Source organism: Macaca thibetana, chromosome 1 (genome assembly GCF_024542745.1).
Source record: "Macaca thibetana thibetana isolate TM-01 chromosome 1, ASM2454274v1, whole genome shotgun sequence".
In the NCBI taxonomy this organism is placed as follows: Eukaryota; Metazoa; Chordata; class Mammalia; order Primates; family Cercopithecidae; genus Macaca; species Macaca thibetana.
The window spans coordinates 159,996,487-160,015,138 of NC_065578.1; the positions used below are offsets into that span (position 1 = coordinate 159,996,487).

General features: G+C 52.2%; 1 protein-coding gene across 2 annotated transcripts in view; it reads right to left on the bottom strand.

Moving 5' to 3' along the window:
• ADORA1 (adenosine A1 receptor) overlaps window positions 1-7,621 on the bottom strand; it is a 39,027-nt gene extending 31,406 nt beyond the window's left edge. Inside the window, exons 1-2 of one of the 2 annotated variants that reach the window (XM_050764289.1) lie at window positions 7,461-7,621; window positions 6,652-6,973 (exon numbers count right to left, since the gene is read on the bottom strand). In XM_050764289.1, the coding sequence (XP_050620246.1) occupies window positions 6,652-6,973; window positions 7,461-7,578 (440 nt within the window). In that variant the 5' untranslated portion in view covers window positions 7,579-7,621. Of the gene's footprint in view, window positions 1-6,651; window positions 7,045-7,460 lie in introns of those variants that run through there. The other variant, XM_050764280.1, reaches the window with a different exon arrangement.
• Between the last annotated feature and the right edge of the window lie 11,031 nt (window positions 7,622-18,652).

Below are 18,652 nucleotides of genomic sequence, written 5' to 3' on the forward strand. Positions count from 1 at the left end.
ACCTATGCTATTTACTGGGTGACACAGCCCAGGTTCTGACTTGGCTCTGACCCTATGAACAATGTGAATCATTAAAGTGTTTTTTTGTTTGATTTTATAATTTCAATTTTTTTTTTTTTTTTTTTTTTTTTTTTTTTTTTTTGAGCAGAGCCTTGCTCTGTTGCCCAGGATGGAGTGCAGTGACATGATCTCAGGTCACTGCAACCTCTGCCTCTTGGATTCAAGCATTTCTCCTGCCTCAGCCTCTCAAGTAGCTGGGATTACAGGCGTGCACCACCACGAAAATACAAAATAATTTTTGTATTTTCAGTCGAGACAGGTTTCACCATGTTGGCCAAGATGGTCTTGAAATCCTGACCTCAAATGATCTGCCTGCCTCAGACTCCCAAAGTGCTGGGATTACAGGCGTGAGCCACCACACCCAGCCTCAACTTGTATTTTAATAGATTAAGGGGTACATGTTCAGGTTTATTACACAGTACAGCGTTTTTCATAACAATAAATAATCAGAAACAATTGAATTAGCCAGTGATATAAGAATGCATAAATATGATATTCAAATATTCATTTATTCAAAAAAGGTTTCCGGCATGCCTGCTCTGTGCCAGGCATGGGGAAATGGGGGTATGTAAGCAGATGTCGTCCTGGCCTTTGGGAACTTACCAAGCCCAGAAAGAGTGACATTAAATAGAAAGCAACCCAGGTGATGAGTGATGGACTTGGAAGGAGAAGGAGATTCAACCCAAGTGCCTAACAGAGGAAACTAACCTGGTCCAGGTGGGGTGGGGCTCAGGGAAGGCCCCCCTAAGGAGAACCCATTTTAGCTGAGACCCAAAGGATGAGTAATAATATAATCCAATATTATACCGCCATAAAAATCCTTACAAAATCATTTTAGTTGACACAGGGAAATGCTTGTAATGTTAAGTGAATAAAATAGGATATAAAACTATGTATATATAGATGTTCTCAATATGTAAAAATAATATATCTATATATACGCGTGTGTGGAAAAATTTTCGGGAACACCAAAATGTTAACGGTAGTTCTCTGTAGGTGGTAGAATTACTGGTGATTTTACCGTCTTTATTCTTTCTTCCATTTTTCACAATCAACATGGATTACTTTCATGCTCAGAAATAAACAGCAAACGTCAGGGTGCGGTCCCTACAGCTCCGCCTCTGGGTAAAAGGCATCCTGGCCATTCTCTGGCTTCCACGCAGGGCTGACACCTCGGCAGGTTGCTCCTCAAGCACTCAGAAACTTCCGGGAAACCACGCGACGCCAGCTGGGGGAAGCTTTCACACTTGAAAGGAGTCCAGATGCCTCTTCAATTAAAGGCCATGTTCTCCCTTGGCCCAGCAAGCTGCTTGGCCTAACCCACCTGAAGGCTATCCCTAATTCAGAGAAATTATTTTTCAATCAGAAAGCAACTTCTCTCCGTCTCATTCCCCTCTAAGCCTGCCACTGATCTGCTGACTTCACCCACTGAGGCTGCATATTTCCCTTTTCTGTTCCTTGAGGGGCGGGTGACTACAAAGTGCTCTTCTGCTCAAGCTTTTTACATCAGAGGCGGGGGAGCAAGTATTCAGATGAGAGGAGGAAAGAACTCCCAGCCAAGTAATCTTGCGTAAGCTCCTCCTCTCTCCAACCTCGGTTTCCTCCTCAGTCCACAAGTGTGAGAGTTTGGGCTTCAGGGCTTCCTCCAACTCCTCTTCCCTCTCAGACACTTCAGGCCTATGACTAATCCATCCTCAGACACAGGATCTGAAGACAGCCTACCTCTCTGAAAGCGGATGGCAAGACCTGAGAACAAGTGTTCTGGGACCCACAAGCCACAGACAGTCACCTGCGGGGGCATGACGGCACACAAGGCATTTCAGGGTTGTCAAGAAAAGCCCAGGCTAGCCAGGGTGGGGAGGGCTAAATTGATGCCTAAAAGTGAACATGCCCTAATTTACCAGATTTCTTTCCCTGCTCCGGCTCAGCACGCCGGGCTCCTCCACCACTCCTTGCTGTGCTTCCCTGGGTCAGCAGCCCAGTGGGGCAGGCTTCCAGCTGTGGACAGAGGCAGGACTGCCAAGGGTTCAACTGCCCACTGGAGTGAAGGTGGAGGGAGGGGAAGATGCTGGGTGGGGGCTGAGCAGAGTGCAGAGGTCATTGGCAAAGATCAGACGAGAAAAATCACCCTACTGACAGCTTCCTAGAAACTCCTCCAAAAATCCTACAGCTTATTGGGCTGACACAAGATACACATGGGCTTACTGGTTGAAGGCATCTGTTAGGCCTAGAGTCAAATCCTGCTTCTGCCCCTGACAAGCTGTTTGGCAAATTACCGAAACTCCCTAAGCCTCAGCCCTCAATTTAGCTAAAGAATTGTCTATAGAGAGGCCAGGTGTGGTGGCTCATGCCTGTAATCCCAGCACTTTGGGAGGCCAAGGCGAGTGGGTCACCTGAGGTCAAAAATTTGAGACCAGCCTGGCCAACATGGTGAAACCCCATCTCTACTAAAAATACAAAAAATGACCTGGGCATGGTGGCAAGCACCTGTAATTCTAGCTACTCAGGAGGCTGAGGCAGGAGAATCACTTGAACCTCGGAGGTGGAGGTTGCAGTGAGCTGAGATCGTGCCACTGCACTCCAGCCTGGGTGACAGCGAGACTGTCTTTAAAAAAAAAAAAAAAAAAAAAGAATTGTCTATAGAATGAGGGTAACAATAAGCTCTACTAGTGAGACTATGAACATTGAATGAGATGAAGTATATTAAAAACATAGCATTGTTCCTAGCATACACTCCCTAGGAGCTAAAACACACAACACAACAAAACCCTCCCAGGATCCCAACACAGCACTGGCAGGAGTCAGGATAAGGAAGAACCACAGAATTAGAGCTGAAAGGAACTTCAGAGACCTAAAATCCAACCCCTTCATTTATTTCTGTTTATTTATTTATTTATTTATTTATATTGAGATAGAGTCTTCCTCTGTTGCCCAGGCTGGAGCATAGTGGCGTGATCTCAGCTCACTGCAATATACACCTCCCAAGTCCAACCGACTCTCCTGCCTCAGCCTCCCAAGTAGCTGGGATTACAGGCATGTGCCACCATGCCCAGCTATTTGGTTTTGGTATTTTTTAGTAGTGATGGAGTTTTACCATGTTGTCCAGGCTGATCTCGAACTCCTGGTCTCAAGGGATCCACCCAGCTCAGCCTCCCAAAGTGCTGGGATTACAAGCATGAGCCACCATGCCCCGCCTCCAACCCCTTCATTTAACAGATGGTGAAGGGGAAAGGCTCAGAGAGGCTGAATAACTTATCAAAGGTTGCATAGCTAATTAGTAACAGAGCAAGGTTCAAACTCAGGTCTGCCTGACTCGCAAAAACCCACCACCCCTCACTCCACTCCAACCCAGCTGGCCATGGACAGCCCCCTTGCTGGGGTCTCCTTCCCACAGAGAGGTTTGGTCAGGGAGCTCCCCGTTAGCACCCTTCCCTATAACTAGCCCCCGGGAGTAGGCACTAAATTGCCAGAGTGCCACCAAGAAAACTCTGGGTCAGGAGGTAGGGGACAAATGATAGAGATTCCCTAGAACCAGGAGCTGAGGGGAATAGGGTTTCAATTACCAAGCATGTGGAGGTGCTATGCAAATTGCATGCAAACCATATGCAAATGACCACAGGTTACTGATGAATCAACAATTTGAGCTTTAAAAAAAAAAAAGTTTGTAACTGGATCATATTATATGGTGTGAATCTCTTTTCTCTCTTGGTTTTCTGCCAAGTAGAAAGAAAAAATTCATGGTTCACTGACCAAACCATGCCCCACTTGGTGAGAGCCAGTGGACACCTGTATCTGGGTGCCCCAGACACACCTCGCCAATGCTCAGTCAGTATGACTCTCTGTGCCCAGGGCCACATCTACCTTTGACTGGCATGGCAGGCCAGCAAGCCTGGTGCCCAGGGACCTCTGGCCAAGGGGAGTTTCAAAGACCCAGCAGCCTGCTGACTCCAGCCACGTAGAGAGGAACAGAGCATGTTGTTCCTCCTGAAGGGGACCTGGGCAGTGGCACGCAGGAGCCCAGAATGGCCCAAAACCTCAGCCAGGATCCCTGCTTGAGAAGCGAGGCCCCAGCAGCCTTTCCCTAACTCAGGAGAAAGGCTCCTCTCCAGTGTGCCAGGACACTCCTGGGCATTGCTGCTGTGTGGCTGTCAAGGAGCCACGCTGAGCTGGTGGGGGCATCTGTGATCATGGCCCTGAATCAGAAGTGGGGACAGGTCTAGCCCACAGCAAGAAAGTGAGAGGTTAGCCTTCTGGAAGATCTGCTTGAGGCTCAACTGTGTGCGCTCCGGAAACCTGGCCAATTCAATCAATGTTTATGGAGGGTCTGTGATGTGCCAGACACTGAGCTGGGCATTCTGAAGAATTTGCAGAAACAAATAAGATGTGGTTGCTGCCCTGAGGCACCAACACTCCACCAGAGGAGTAGAAACATGTATAGATATAACTTAACAGTACTTAGACACCTCCTTGGAGATGTGTTGTGTATGTGTTTGTGTGTGTGTTTCTTCGTGTACATGTGTTGACACCGAATGACACCTAAGAGCGTGAGTGGCGGGAGTAGGGCTTGCCTCTCCAGCCACACTTGAGCCGTATGTTAATAGTGACAATAAAACTACAAATAAGACCTCCCTATGGCTTGCATATATTAGGCATAATATTAATACAAGTGCTTTGCATATATGAGTTCATTAAATTATTCCAATAACCCTAGGGAGTAGGCACTATTATTAATGTTCCCTTTTATACATAAGGACATTAAAGCTTAAAGCGGTTAAATAAGCGACTTTTGCACAGCTAGAAATTCCCAGCAAGGATTTGAACTCAGGCCCACGGCAGCCTCTGTGTAGGCCCCTGCCTCCACCCTCAGAAGACAGCTCCCCAGGACGCCAGCCCCAAAGCCACAGCAGCTGCCTCCTGAAGGAATAAGCTTGCTGTCCCCACCAGCACAGCCATCCCCGCCCCACGGGGCAAGTAGGGCACATTCTGTCACTGCAAGACAGGACCTTTGGCACACCTCAGCACTCAGCAGACAGAATTTCTCCAGCAGCCTTCCTACAGCTGAACATCTGCATGAGTTTCCAAATGTGGCAACACTTTGTTATAATGGCCAGGCCCAGAGGCCCTGCTCTTCTAATGCACTGAGACCAGCTTTCTATGTGCAGCCCAGCAGCAACCTGTGACTAATGGCAGCATGTGGGCCCCTCAGTGGATGAGCCTATGGGGCTTCTGGCTGCGTTCCCTTCTTCACCCCACCTTCCCTGGAAAACCTGGAGGGCGGAGGGAGGTAGATAGGGCAGAGAGACTGGCATCAAGCTGCTGGGCATGGGGGAATCAGGAAGGAAGGCAGATAATTAGATCACACTTCTCTCCGAGTGAGCTTCAAGGAGACCCTCTGAGTCTTAGTTTCCCCTTTAAAAGCTCCTGTTCCACCTCCCTTACAGCAGCATGATGATAACAGGAAAAAATAATGCATGTAAGAAAGGCTTTGAAAAGTTACATGTGCACAAATGTAACACAAAGGGAGAAACATGGGTCCCTAGGCCTACCCGGGCAAGGGGCCAAGTGAGGTCAGAGGCCCTACATCCCAGAGAAGTTATGCCGGGGGTGGCAGATGCTGGAGATGGTCAGAGCTCCCTAGGAGAAAAGGAATCTATTGGGGGCAAGAATTCAAAGAAGGGGCAAGCACGCCTCACAAGACCGTCCCAGCAGGGCCAGTCCCTGGCAGTATGCCCAGGCACTCGCTGGCACTTGGTGGCCCAAGGCACTGCCTGGTGATGAGATTGTGGCCTGGCAGCTCCAGGCAGGGAGCCCCAACATGGACTGGACACTCACACTGAGGACAGCACCATCAGGCCACCCATCCCAGTGCTGCCTGGAAGCAGCACAAGCACTTCTACTGTGACCAGCAAAGACATGGTTTTGCAACACAACAGCAATAAGAAGAGTAGGCACCAGCATTTTTCCTTCCTCCTGTCTATAACAGAGATCCCATAAGTGGGAGTGAGGCAAAGGTAATCAGACCATTGGGTTCAGCTGGAAAGCCCTGGAAGGAACAGCTGGCTAGCACAGAGATACCTGGTGAACAAGAGAGCCAAAGCGTGCCTTCAGGAAGCCTGCTGGGGTCTGGCTGGAGAAGCAGCGCTCCTGCCCCTGTTGTGCCACCCTCATTATGTTGCCACCGCACCCTAAATCTCTTCTCTGCCTCTTTCTCTTCCTCTTCCCGGGACTGGCAGAGCTCAGCTCATTCCTACCCAGCACTCACTGTGACCCCACCTTAGTGGCTCCTCCAAATCTTTCACCTCCACCCCAGGCCTGACAGGCAGCCTCAGGTTCCCTGGCTGCAAGAGCTTCAGCTTTGAGGTCATGGGCACTGGTAAGTTCACAGTCCAGTCCTCCAGCCACCCATCCCCCTCCTGCTTCTCTGGCACTGCAGAGCGGAGCACAGGAAGGCAGAGTGAGGACTGGAGCACAATGGCCCAAAGAACATCTGGCTTACTTGGGGTCTTATGCTCTACCTTTTATCCTTTCTAGATAGCCCTCCAGCCAGCCATCATGCGGTGCTGTGAGTACCTTCAGCGACTGTGGACTCACCGGAGAGGGATCTTGACCCGGAGGTAGCGGTCTACGGCAATTGCCAGCAGGGCTAGGATGGAGCTCTGGGTGAGGATGAGGACCGGACAGGCAACCATGAGGCAGGTGTGGAAGTAGGTCTGTGGCCCAATGTTGATGAGGATGGCGAGGGGGATGACCAGGGCACCCACGGCCACATCAGCCACTGCCAGCGACACGATGAAGCAGAAGGTGGCATCCCGCAGCGCCTGGTTCACCTTCACCGCCCAGATCACCAGCACGTTCCCAGGCACAGAGACCAGGGCGATGAGCACCTCGATGCCGATGTAGGCGGCCTGGAAGGCTGAGATGGAGGGCGGCATGGCGGGCACAGGCTGGGCACATCAGCAGACGGGCACCAAGGGGCACGAGGCAAGCACCTGTGTGGTCAGGGAGGCCTGGGATGGGGAAGCCTGTCTGGGAGGGGCAGGGAGCTCAGGCTGCCCTGGAACTCCAGGTACCCCATGGAAATATGTCCCACTTGGCACATGCAGCTCCTACCCAGGCTGGAGGGGCACCTGGCTCCTTCACTGCCTAATTTTTGTCCCTTCCCTTTATCATTCCCAGAGGTTCCATTCAGCAACTTAAAATAGCAGCGCTCACTCCTCCACTGGCTTTTTTATCAGGTGTGAGGCAGCTCCCAGCTCGCGAGCGCGCGCGCGCGCGCGCGCAAACACACACACACACACACACATACACACACACACACACACACATACACACACACAGAGGGGTCTCCTACGACTGGCTCTGCCCACCCTCGTGCACAGAACAGGATACAGGGAGCTCACCATCCTGCCTGCTGGCCGGCAGGGGTCCCAGAGGCAGTGCCCAAAGTTCCAGGCAACAGAGCTCCGGGCCGCGCGCGGTAGGGCTGGGCTGGGCTGTGGACACCGCGCGGCAGCTCATAGTCCTCCGGCTCCCGCCGCAGAGCTCCCAGCCCGGCCTTTCAAGCAATCACATGGTGCGGCAGAGACTCAGCCCCGGACACTTTTAAAGAGGTAGCGCCCCTGTTTCGCACCTGGGACTGGGGTGGCAGACGTGGGTCTGGGGACGGAGCCCAGGACAAGGCTGGGGCGTTTCTCCCTATACCCCAGCGTTCCCGCACCTGCCCTGCGCCACCCACTTGAGACCCGTCTGGTGCCTGGATCTTAGCAGTCCCCGGGTCCCGCTCTGTCGGGGACCCTTGCCCATGGCCTGCCCCAAGGGGGCATTCCGGTCTCTTCTTTCAACCCTCTCCTGCACCCCCATTGGGGAGCCCCAGGGGCTAAACGAGACTCAGACTTACCCAAGGTCACCAAAGCTGGCAGAGTTCCCGGCTACCTGAGCTGTTCTGTTCAAGTGCCCCCACACCTTGACGCCTTCAGCAGCCGCTCGCTCCAGGGATTCCTGGGGAAGCCAAGGCCGGCCTGTAAAGTCCAGAGGGATGGTAGCTGGCTGGGACTCGACTCGGGCACCGGCGGCTCTGTCGCCCCCGGCGCGGGAGCTGAGTGACAATCGGGCTCCGCACACCGGGAGGGGGCGGGGGCGGCGGCGGCACCCGCGGGCCCCTCCCTCCTCATCCTCCGTCTCCTCCCCCACCCCCTCCTCTTAACAAAGGAAGTGATACTGGGTGAGAAAAGCTGGAAAAAATGTGAGCTTTTCGAAGGGCCTGGTGTGCGCGCCCAGCCTCAGGACTGGACAGAGGCGCAGCCTTCCTGTGTCCACTCTCTCCCTTCTCAATGCAGGACTCCTGGGAGCCCTGGTCTGGCCTCCAGCGACCCCTCACCCCTCACGGCACAGAATCCCTTCGGCAGGACTTCAGAATGCCCCCTCTGGGATCTCCCAAAGCAGTCAGTTTGTAGTCCTGGCACCCTCCCCCAATTCTAAAACCCCGCTCTCTCTATGAAACCAGTCCCTGCATCTTCTCATCCCACACTGTTTTGCAGGCTCTACCCTGAGTCATTATATTCGTTTCTCATCCATCTTTCAGAACTGCCTTTTAGTCTATTAGCAATTTCCATTTTGCAGATGAGGATGCGGAGGCTCAGGGAAGGGACCTGGCTTCCCAGGATCGCCTGTCGGTGTCACCGGCTCTGCGCTCCTTTTCCTTCCTCCTTCTCCCTCTTCGTAGCACAGCGCTAAGCCATAAGGCATCCAGTTCAATCCCCTCATGTTATAGATAAAGAAGCAGGCTCAGGGAAGGAAGGGAATTCCGGAGGTCACAGGGAAAATCTTAACAGGAGCAAAATAAGAATCCCAGGCTCCTGAGTCTCTCCACTGTGTCCAGACCCCTCCCCTGGCCGCCTTCTGCCAGTTTCAGTTTAGGCAGTCCACTGGTATTAACTAATGACCAGACCCTGGAAATGCATGGATGCCTCACAGAGATCCCAACCTGAGAAATCCTTGTTTGTGGGTATTGGGCCAGGGTCCTAGGAGGGCAAAGAGAGTCAGGCTGGGGACCCCAATGTTAGCTAGCCACAACCCAACCGGGCCTCTAGGGGCACTGCTCCGTCACTGGATCTCAGAATGCAAGGAAAAGGGTTCTGCCCAGACGAGGATGGGCACGTTGCTTCCGTTGGGGGCTGCACTGAATCACAGTGAGGAATGATGTGGGACCCAGAACCTGGGTAGCTGGGAGGCAGGGAGGAAGGGCAGTTGAGTCTTCTGAGGAGGAGGGGGAAGCCCTCTGTGGGGAAAGATAACTTCCATTTCTGCCTTTAGGGGGAGCAAGGAATCAGTGCCTCAGACGACAAAATTACATTCCTTCCCTAGCAGCTAGCTGGAGAAATTAGGAAGTGTAAACTCTCCTTCCTCCCCGTCCCCCTGCACTTCCCCTGCTGACTTTGTCAAAACGCCCAAGGGCACCTGACATCCTGCCTACTCCCCCTGCCACCCAGACATGCGGGCCTTTGCGACCATCCCCTGCCCCTCCACCCTTTCCTTGGCTTAAGCCATTTTTGGCTCAAGGCTTTCTCTCTCAGTTTACACTCAGTTTGCCAATGGTCACACATCTAGATGTCAGAAGAGACTGCGAAGACCCAGATGGGCCCGGCTTGGGGACGGGGATGGGTGAGTGGGGTCACCCTCTCTAACTATTGGCAGCATCTTCAGCTCTGGAAGGCACCTGAGCACCCACCACCACCTCCCACACACATACACTCCCACCTCCTATTCGTCTTACCACACAGGTTGCTGACATGTAGTGGATGCATTTGCATAATACCTGTAGGTAATTTGTTTGTTTCACAGTTCTGGGCAAAATAAGCCAAAATCTTCTTCCCTTCTCTTCTCCATCCTTCCACTCCTGCCTGTTCTCAGGCCTCAGGGATTAGACCAGCCTATCTGAAAACAGAACTGGCCAAGGCAGGGTCTATTCCAGAGAGCGGCCCTGGGGGAAGCACAAGGTCTCCTCAGTCCTCTGGCTTGACACAGAGGTGGGAGAGTCGGTGCTAAGATCTCCTGGGCGGCAGGGTCACTTGGTGTGGTGAAAAGAGCACTTGACCGAGAGTCAGAAGAGCTGGAAGCTGGCTTCTAGGCTCTACTCTGCCACTCACTGGCTGTGTGACCTCAAGCAGGCCACTTTTCCTCTCCTGGCCTCAGTTTACCCATCCTACATCAACAGCTGGTAAGTCCATTCCAAGGTGGGAGAGATGGGCTGAGATGGAGACCACAGAACTGGGTCCTTCCCCCTGGAAACCTTCTAACTACCAGCTCCCCCATGAGGGGCAGACAACAGGGGTGAGAGAAGGGGAAGTTTGTGATGGAGGCAAGTAGAGAAAGAGGCAAGGTCACAGGTCTATAGCGAGGAAAGGACAATGAGGGAGGCTGTAGGCAGAACAGGTGGAACCAAGGTGTCCGGAATGTATCCTGAGCCAAAACTCTGGCTTTCACAGTGTGTCCAGGACCCTTAGACAAGATGACCGTCCCCACACCAGGGTCCCATCACACACCGCAGCCATGCGACCCTCCCAGCTTCACCTGCCTTCAACAGCTGAGCCTCGGTTTCCCCATCTGTAACAGCAGTGTAGGAATACCCCTCTGTGTAGGATGGTTATGAGAACATAATGAGCTGGCTTTTGGAAAGTGTCTAGCACTGATATTTTATCAAAAAGGCAAGCAGGCAGCACCAGGCCAGTGAAGCACAGGGGTGGAAAGGGAAAAAGAGTGCAAAATTACGAAATCTGCACTGTGCAACCAGGGATGCTAATGTTGGTACCAAATCCCACAGGTACCAAGATTAGGTGCCCTCCAAGATGCCCAATGCAAAGCTACTATTTCCCATGTGGCTCAGGGGGTGAGATAATGCCACAGTAAACGTAAAGATCCCCTAGGGTCCTTTTACCTCTTGATCCTACTTCTTTTCTTCCTGAGCCCCTGTCCTGGGTCTCTCCACTGGCTCCTTGTACCTGCAGCATCCCCACTGAGGGCAGAGGCGGGTGGGGAAGAGGCAGGGCTGAAGGGGAAGCACTCCTGGGTGAGGGGAACCTTGCTGAGCAGCCCTGCTCTTTTCTCCCTGGAACTCTCCAAATTGGACTAGATTTCCCAGGTCGGAAAGGGCTGCCCAAGGAGGCTGAAGTATCCCAGCACACCCCTCAGCAGCCCAGGAAGGAAGGCAAGGAGTAGTGGCTGTCAAGGCTTGGCTCAGCCCTGTGGGGAGAGCTTGGGGATTGGAGGAGGTTTTATAATTTTTCTCTGTCCTTTCCAGCAGGCAGAAGGATATTTTGGTCCCTGTCTTGTTTTTTTCAGCATTGCTCTGGCCAGTGTGTGCACAAGGAGAACTGTTGGATAAGAGCAGGCAGTTGGGACAAAAAGATTTCTGGGTGTCAGGAAAGCCCTCAGCTCTTCCCCTGAGGGGCGCATAACCATGCCTGTCTGCCCCGGCAGCGACTTCCTGGAAGTTCCCTTCCTCTGCTTTTCCACCACCCTCCTTCTGCTCTCATTTGTACTCTGGAGCTCTCTGCCTCCTTCTCCCTCCCTCCTTCCAGCTCACTTCTCCCCAGTCAGGGCTTCTCTGGGCCAGATACTGGGCCTACGGGAAGAACACAGGCAGCGTGTTTCCCTGTGTGTGTGTGAGGCGGCAGGGAGGCACGGGGCAGGTCAAGGCCATCTAGTTCCTGTTCCTCCAGACAGCATGGAACTGTTCCTACCTCCTAAAGCAAGGTTGTCATTCACATTTCTTTCCTAATCTCATCATCATTCATTCATTTATTCTGTTGGGTAAACATTTCCTGAGCCCCTTTTGTGTATCAGACAGTGAGCTGAGCATTGAGGGGTAGAGGCATAAGACAGCCACAGTCTCTCCTGCAGGCTCCAGAAAGAGTTCACACTCAGGTAGGGAAGGCATGAAGGGCCTCAACACACAGTCCCTCCAGTGAGGATCAGGACGTGTTTCCTGGGTCTTGATACACTGAGGACCCCTTAGGGCTCCACAGAGGAGCTTCAGGACCTCTGAGGCTAGGAAGCAGGGTCAGGTCTCGGGGGCTCAGGGAGTCACCCTGTTTTAAATGAAGCAGCTCTGATTATTTCATATATGGGTTCCTGGTATAAGACTTTCTTTGAACATAAGATTTTATTAGCTTTGTGGCTCTTAAAAACAAAAAGTGAAAATCTGAGCTTCAATCCAACCCCTCCAGATAAGGAAACTGAGACCCAGAGAAGGAATGAACTTAGCCATACCCATCCAGCAGTGAGGGGCAGGGCTTGGTGCCCAGGAAGGTCCCGGAGGTGAGCCTCATTTTGAGCCCTGGTCCCACCTTCCCTCAGGGAATCCCTCGAGAATCCCTCAAGCATCAGCCCTTTAACCTTAGAACCTGATGAAGTGAGGATTCTGGGCTTTCACACCCTCCCCACCTTAGAGCAGAGGGAGGCAGTGTTAGGTGGACACACCTGTATATAATTATAAAGCCCCTCACAGGTGCACAGAAGTTTAGTGTTTATAAGAGAATTCCCTTCAAGCTTATTCTTGTTGGTATAATAAAAATACAGAAATTCTCACAGACGGTATCCCATTGAATGCTCACTACACACCAGGGAGATAGCAAAGCAGGTGTTATTAGTCCCTGGTCACAGATGAGAGAGGTTCAAGGGAAGCCATGTGGCAGAGCTGACACTAGAACCTGGACCATCTGAGGCCTGCGCCACGTATGATGTGTGGTTTTTTGTTTGTTTTGTTTTGTTTTGTTTTTTGTTTGTTTTTGAGACAGGGTCTCACTCTGTCACCCAAAGTGGAGTGCAGTGGCGCGATGTCAGCTCACTGCAACCTCTACCTTCTGGGTTCAAGTGATTCTCCTGCCTCAGCCTCCCAAGTTGCTGGGATTACAGGCACCCGCCACCATGCCTGGCTAATTTTTGCATTTTTAGGAGAGAAGGGTTTTCACCATGTTGGTCAGGCTGGTCTCAAACTCCTAACCTCGTGATTGCCCGCCTCGGCCTCCCAAAGTGCTGGGATTACAGGTGTGAGCTACCACGCCCGGCCGTGTGATGCATTTTACCCATAAAGGTGTATGTGACGGTCGGGAGGTAATTGGAACTGCTGGGCCAATTGGTCTGAAAGGGCTTCCTCAAGGAGGAGAATCTCGGGTAGCCCCATCCACCATTTATTTCTTTGGCATTTGTGGAGGACCTACTATTAAGATGCCCCCCAAGGGCTGCAAGCATGAGGGCTGGAGGCCCGGCTGGGTCAATTCCTGCTCAGAATCAGCTGGAGCTCCCAGCGGTGTGTTCCAGGGGTCCCAGACAAGGGAGGAGCATACTGGCTGGCAGGGGCTGGGAAGGATTCTCGAGAAAGCAACACGTAGCCTGGGCCTTGGAGGAGGCGCCGGATGCTCTGTGCTTGCAGAGACGGGCTGATGGCCTGGAGGAGGACTTTGTGGGCAGAGAGTGAATGAGCAGCCTGAGCAAGGAGTGTGAGAAACTACCCGGTGTGTTTTGGGCAAAACCAAGGGCTTGGCAGGGGCACTGGATCCAGGCTGGGCAGCAGGGTGACAACTAGGGGCCACATTGCTGAGGTCCCCAGGGCAGACTGAGAGGACTGTAGTAAGCGATGCACTCACTTAAAAGCCTCACCCACAGAAGGCCTCAGCCCCAGTCCTAGATCTGCCCTGTAGCACTGGGTGAAGCCCGACCACTCCCCACACACCCCTGAGCCTCAGTTCTCTTATCCATAAAAGAAGAAGAAGAACATTACCTCTTTGACTTTATGTGAAAGTGCTTTTTAGGTTGTAAATCACTAGACAAATATACTCTACTCTGTTGATAATGGAAAGCTTTTGAGGATTTTTGAGGATTTTCTGACGGACCTGAAAGATGCTATAGGAAGATCATCCAAGACACCGTGCAGAGGGGAGGAGGAGAGGGTGAGAGCAGGCAGACCTGCAGGCAGCAGTCATGGTCAAAGATGATGAAAAGCTAAACCTAAGAGGAAGCAGTGGGAACAGAGACGAAGATGGACAGGAAAGATGTCTCGTGGGAGGACTTCCGGGCATAGTGGCTAGGGGACCGAGGAGGCAAAGATGACTCTATTTCAAGCTGAGTTCCCAGGGAAATGCTGATGAGGATGAGGAAGATATGATGGACAGGCTGGTTGGGGGGACAGAGGATGGGATATGAAGCCCACTCCTGGACAGGTTGGGCTGGCTGTGCCCATAGGAGGGGTCCAGCAGCCTTCTGGAAATGGCCAAAGGGTGATTGGAGCTGGAGCTGGGTCACTGCAATGGAGGTGACAGTCAAGGCCCTGGGAGAGATGAGGCCACCTAGGAGAGGATGCAGAGAAGATGCTGGGGAGAAGCTGGGCTGTGCCCACAATAATCAAGAGGGAGGGCAGCCAGAGGGGAGGAGCAGGCTACCAGACGTTTCAGGAAGCAGGGGTGCTGAGTGGTTCAGGGCTGAGAGCTGAAGGGCAGCTGTGATAGGTCTGAGGGGGATGTGGTTGGATTTCATGGAAAGAAGGGTGTGGAGACCTCAAAGAAGCTTCAGGGGATGGGGGAGTAGGAGCGCTTCTCATAGGCTGATGCTGCAGCAGGTAGGAAAAGTGGAGGCCGTGGGTGCAGACGAGTCTAGTTTGAAAGAGTTTGGCAGGGAGGATAACAAAAGATGGATGGTGAGCTGCAGGAGAGAGGGGTCAAAAAGAGGTTGGTTTTACATGGGGAGCTCTGAGCATGCTCACAACCTGAGGGAGGGAAGCCGTGGCAAGGAAGAGATGAATCAGAGGGAAACGAGGCTGAGCACAGACCCCAAGGAGCTAAGCAGTTAATGACAGCTGGCTGGGCACAGAGCTCTGGATGTCCCCAGAACTGGAAGTATCTAGTTCTCCACCAGTTCCAAGCCCTCCCCCACTGCCACTGGGTCCTAAGGGGAGGCTCCCAGGTCTTCAACCCCAACCTGGCCCTTCCCTGAAGCCCCTCCACTCCCCGACCTGACACAAGGCCAGCAGTTGGCCAGCCACACTGCAGTTCCATTAAAGACTCAGCCTTCTCCCAGCACCAGCTCCTCTTCATCTGACGCCTGTGGCCCAGCCCCAACCCCTAACCCTAGCCCATGGGGTACCAGTCATGGATTTCTTGGCTTCTCTGCCCCTATCTGCAGCCAAAGAGGTGCCTCTGGGCAATCTACCTGCCACCCCACCACTGTCTGGGAGATCCACCATGTGACAGACTCATAAGCACTCATGCTGCCTTGTGCAGCCCACCCCATCCCAGCCAGCACATGCACCCCACCTTCCTGGACTCCTCCAACAGCACTTCCAAGCCTTCAAAGGCAAGGAATCCTCTGTTTCCCCGCCCCTCACTAGGCAGAAGGGGAAACTGAGGCAGGGGAGATGATGTGATGTCTGTTGGAGGTGAGGCAGCCTGGTATCTGACTCCCTAATCGCTCCCTTATTCCTCCCCACCCATCAAGAAGTGTCCTTGTCCCTCAAGAAAGACAAATACCCCCACTACCTTCTGTATGTTCCAGTCGGGAGAAGAAGGCTGTCAAGACTAGAGAAAGAAGGAAGGATGGGCAGAAATAAAGTCACCAGACTAAATTCAGGATACCCAATTAAAAAATTTTAACAGCTTTATTGAGATACAATTTACATATTATAAAGTTCACCCATTTAAGGTGTACAATTCAATGGTTTGAGTTACTTATGGAATTGTACAACCATCACCATCATTTAATTTTTGAACATTTTCATTACCTTTCCTCCAAAAAAGCTTTGCACCCATCAGTAGTCACTTCCCAACCCTTCCCCCCACCACCCATCCGTAGGCAACCACTAATTTACTTTCTGCTTCCATGGATTTGCCTATTCAGGACATTTCATATAAATTGAATCACACAATACATAGGATACATAGGATCCTTTGTGACTGGCTTTTTTGACTTACCATAATGTTTTCAAGGTTCATCTGAACTGTGGCATGTATCCATACTTCATTCCTTTTTTAAGGCTGAATAATATTCCATCCTGTGGACAAGCCACATTTTGTTTATCCATTCTTCAGCTGATGGACATTTAGCTTGTTTCCACTTTTAGGCTATAGTGAATAATGCTGCTATGAACACTCGTGTACAAGCTTTTATTTATTTATTTATTTATTTATTTATTCATTTATTTATTTATTTTAAGACGAAGTTTCACTCTTGTTGCCTAGGTTAGAGTGCAATGGTGCAATCTCGGCTCACTACAACCTCCGCCTCCCAGGTTCAAGCGATTCTCCCGCCTTGGCCTCCTGAGAAGCTGGGATTACAGGTGTGAGCCACCACACCTGGCTAATTTTTTGTATTTTTAGTAGACACGGGGTTTCACGATGTTGGCCAGTCTGGCCTCAAACTCCTGACCTCAGGTGATCCACCCGCCTCGGCCTTTGGAAGGCTGGGATTACAGGCGTGAGCTACCACGCCTGGCCCACATACAGGTTTTCATATGAGGATATGTTTTCATTTCTCTAGGGTAGATACGGACAGAATGAAAGGTAGAGCACCTGCCTGGCCCTTTCTCACATTTATCCCCTGTATCTACCCCACCTGGGTGGGAAGCTATTATGATCCCCTTTGACAGATTAAAACACTGAGGCTCAGCCGGGCGCGGTGGCTCACGCCTGTAATCCCAGCACTTTGGGAGGCTGAGGCGGGCGGATCACAAGGTCAGGAGATCGAGACCATGGTGAAACCCCGTCTCTACTGAAAATACAAAAAAAAAATTAGCTGGGCGCGGTGGCGGGCACCTGTAGTCCCAGCTACTCAGGAGGCTGAGGCAGGAGAATGGTGTGAACCCGGGAGGTGGAGCTTGCAGTGAGCCGAGATCGTGCCACTGCACTCCAGCCTCGGGGACAGAGCGAGACTCCGTCTCAAAAACAAACAAACAAACAAACAAAAAACACTGAGGCTCAAGGAGAGACCTGAAACCACTGAGTGCTGGCGCTGAACCCTGAGCTGAGGCCTCCTGATTTCCACTCCAAGGTTCTTTCCAGTTCATCACAATAGCCCACTCAGAGAGTCTGCAGTCCACTGAGGGAATGAAACAGAAGGAACTGAAAAGCAACATCTTCCATGTGAACCATCACCTCATCCTTCTGAAGTCCCAATTAGGTGCTTCATGGGCCATGACCTGGGGTGTGAGGGCTGAGATTGAAGCCAGAGGCTTCATGGAAGGAACAAGTTTTTGCTCCGCTCAGTAAAAAGTTAACTAAGATGATGGCCCCTGTCCTCACCCAGTACCCCTGGGTCCCCTGAGAGCCTGCAGGAGAGCCCACCATGCACACATTCTCATAGTTATTTCTCTGAGTGAAGCCCTTCCCAGCAGCAATGGAAGCCAGGTGTGGAAACACTAGGCATTCACTCATTACACTCAGGAATCAGAACTGGTCACACAGGCTTGGCCACTGATTCCGGCTTCAGCCCATTCCCTCAGCTCCAGTCTTATCCTGGCCCCAACATCCCTGATGTTAAGCAGAACCCAAAGTGCTAGTCTAGAATCATTCCCTTGAGATCTGCCTCACCCCCTCTGCCCTGAACCCTGTCACCAGCCAGCACTGGGCATGGAAAGGAATTTGCGCTAAGTGCATGTTCCTCAGGTCAGGGTAAAGAGGTAGTGGATGGCCTGGGCTCCCTGGTCTTCTGTGGGCTCATCCCAAAGTCCCACATTCCACACCAGAAAAACACACAGCAGCTTGCTAGAGGTGTCTGTCTACTCTGTAGTTAAAAGCCATTCACTCCCTCTGGCTCGTCAAGTGGGGTGGGAGACACAGAGAAGCCCTTCACTTACTGAGCTTTTCTATTTCATTCACTATCCCTGGCCGGAGTTGGACAGACTTGATCCAGGGCTTAAAATAGCTCCCGGTGCATAGAGCTCCAGAAACATTGATCGAACGTTCAGTGTTCAGAGTAATACACTTTGAGAGTACAAGAAGGAAGTCTCACAACGCTTTATGCTTTAGAAGTCATTTGACTCTCATGGCATTGCCGGTGAAATAAGTATAATCATTTTCCCATTTCGCAGAGGAGGAAACTGAGGCTGGGGGCGGGAGGCGGGGAGGGTGGATCTGCTGAGCAGCGGGATCTAGAGCCAGAAGCATCCGCCCAGCTCAGGGCTGTTGTCCGGGGCTCGGGGTCCCCCTGCTGGCCAAATGGAAGCCTGGGCGTGGGCGAGGAGCTGGGCAGGGCCAGGCCCCAGTCCCGCAGCCTGAGTTCCCTGCCCCGCCGCGCTGGGTGCTGGATTCCCGCGGCAGGGAGAAGGAGGAGGAGCCGTAGCTGGGCTCAGGATTAGAGCGCCTGGCGGAGCACTGCGCAAGGCTTCAGGTGAGATGCTTCACCCGGCATCATGGGCCAGAACAGACAAAACAGGCAGCGCCTCAGCTCCCCACCTGCCGGAGCCTCTCCTGAGCTGATCTGCAGAAAGGCCAAACGGGACGGCGCCTATGAAGGCCCAACAGACCCTCCTCCTTGGAGGGAAGAGACAGATTCGGTCTCCTAACAACCAGTCCAAAGTGCTTTGTTCCCACAGCATTGTCTCCTCCCG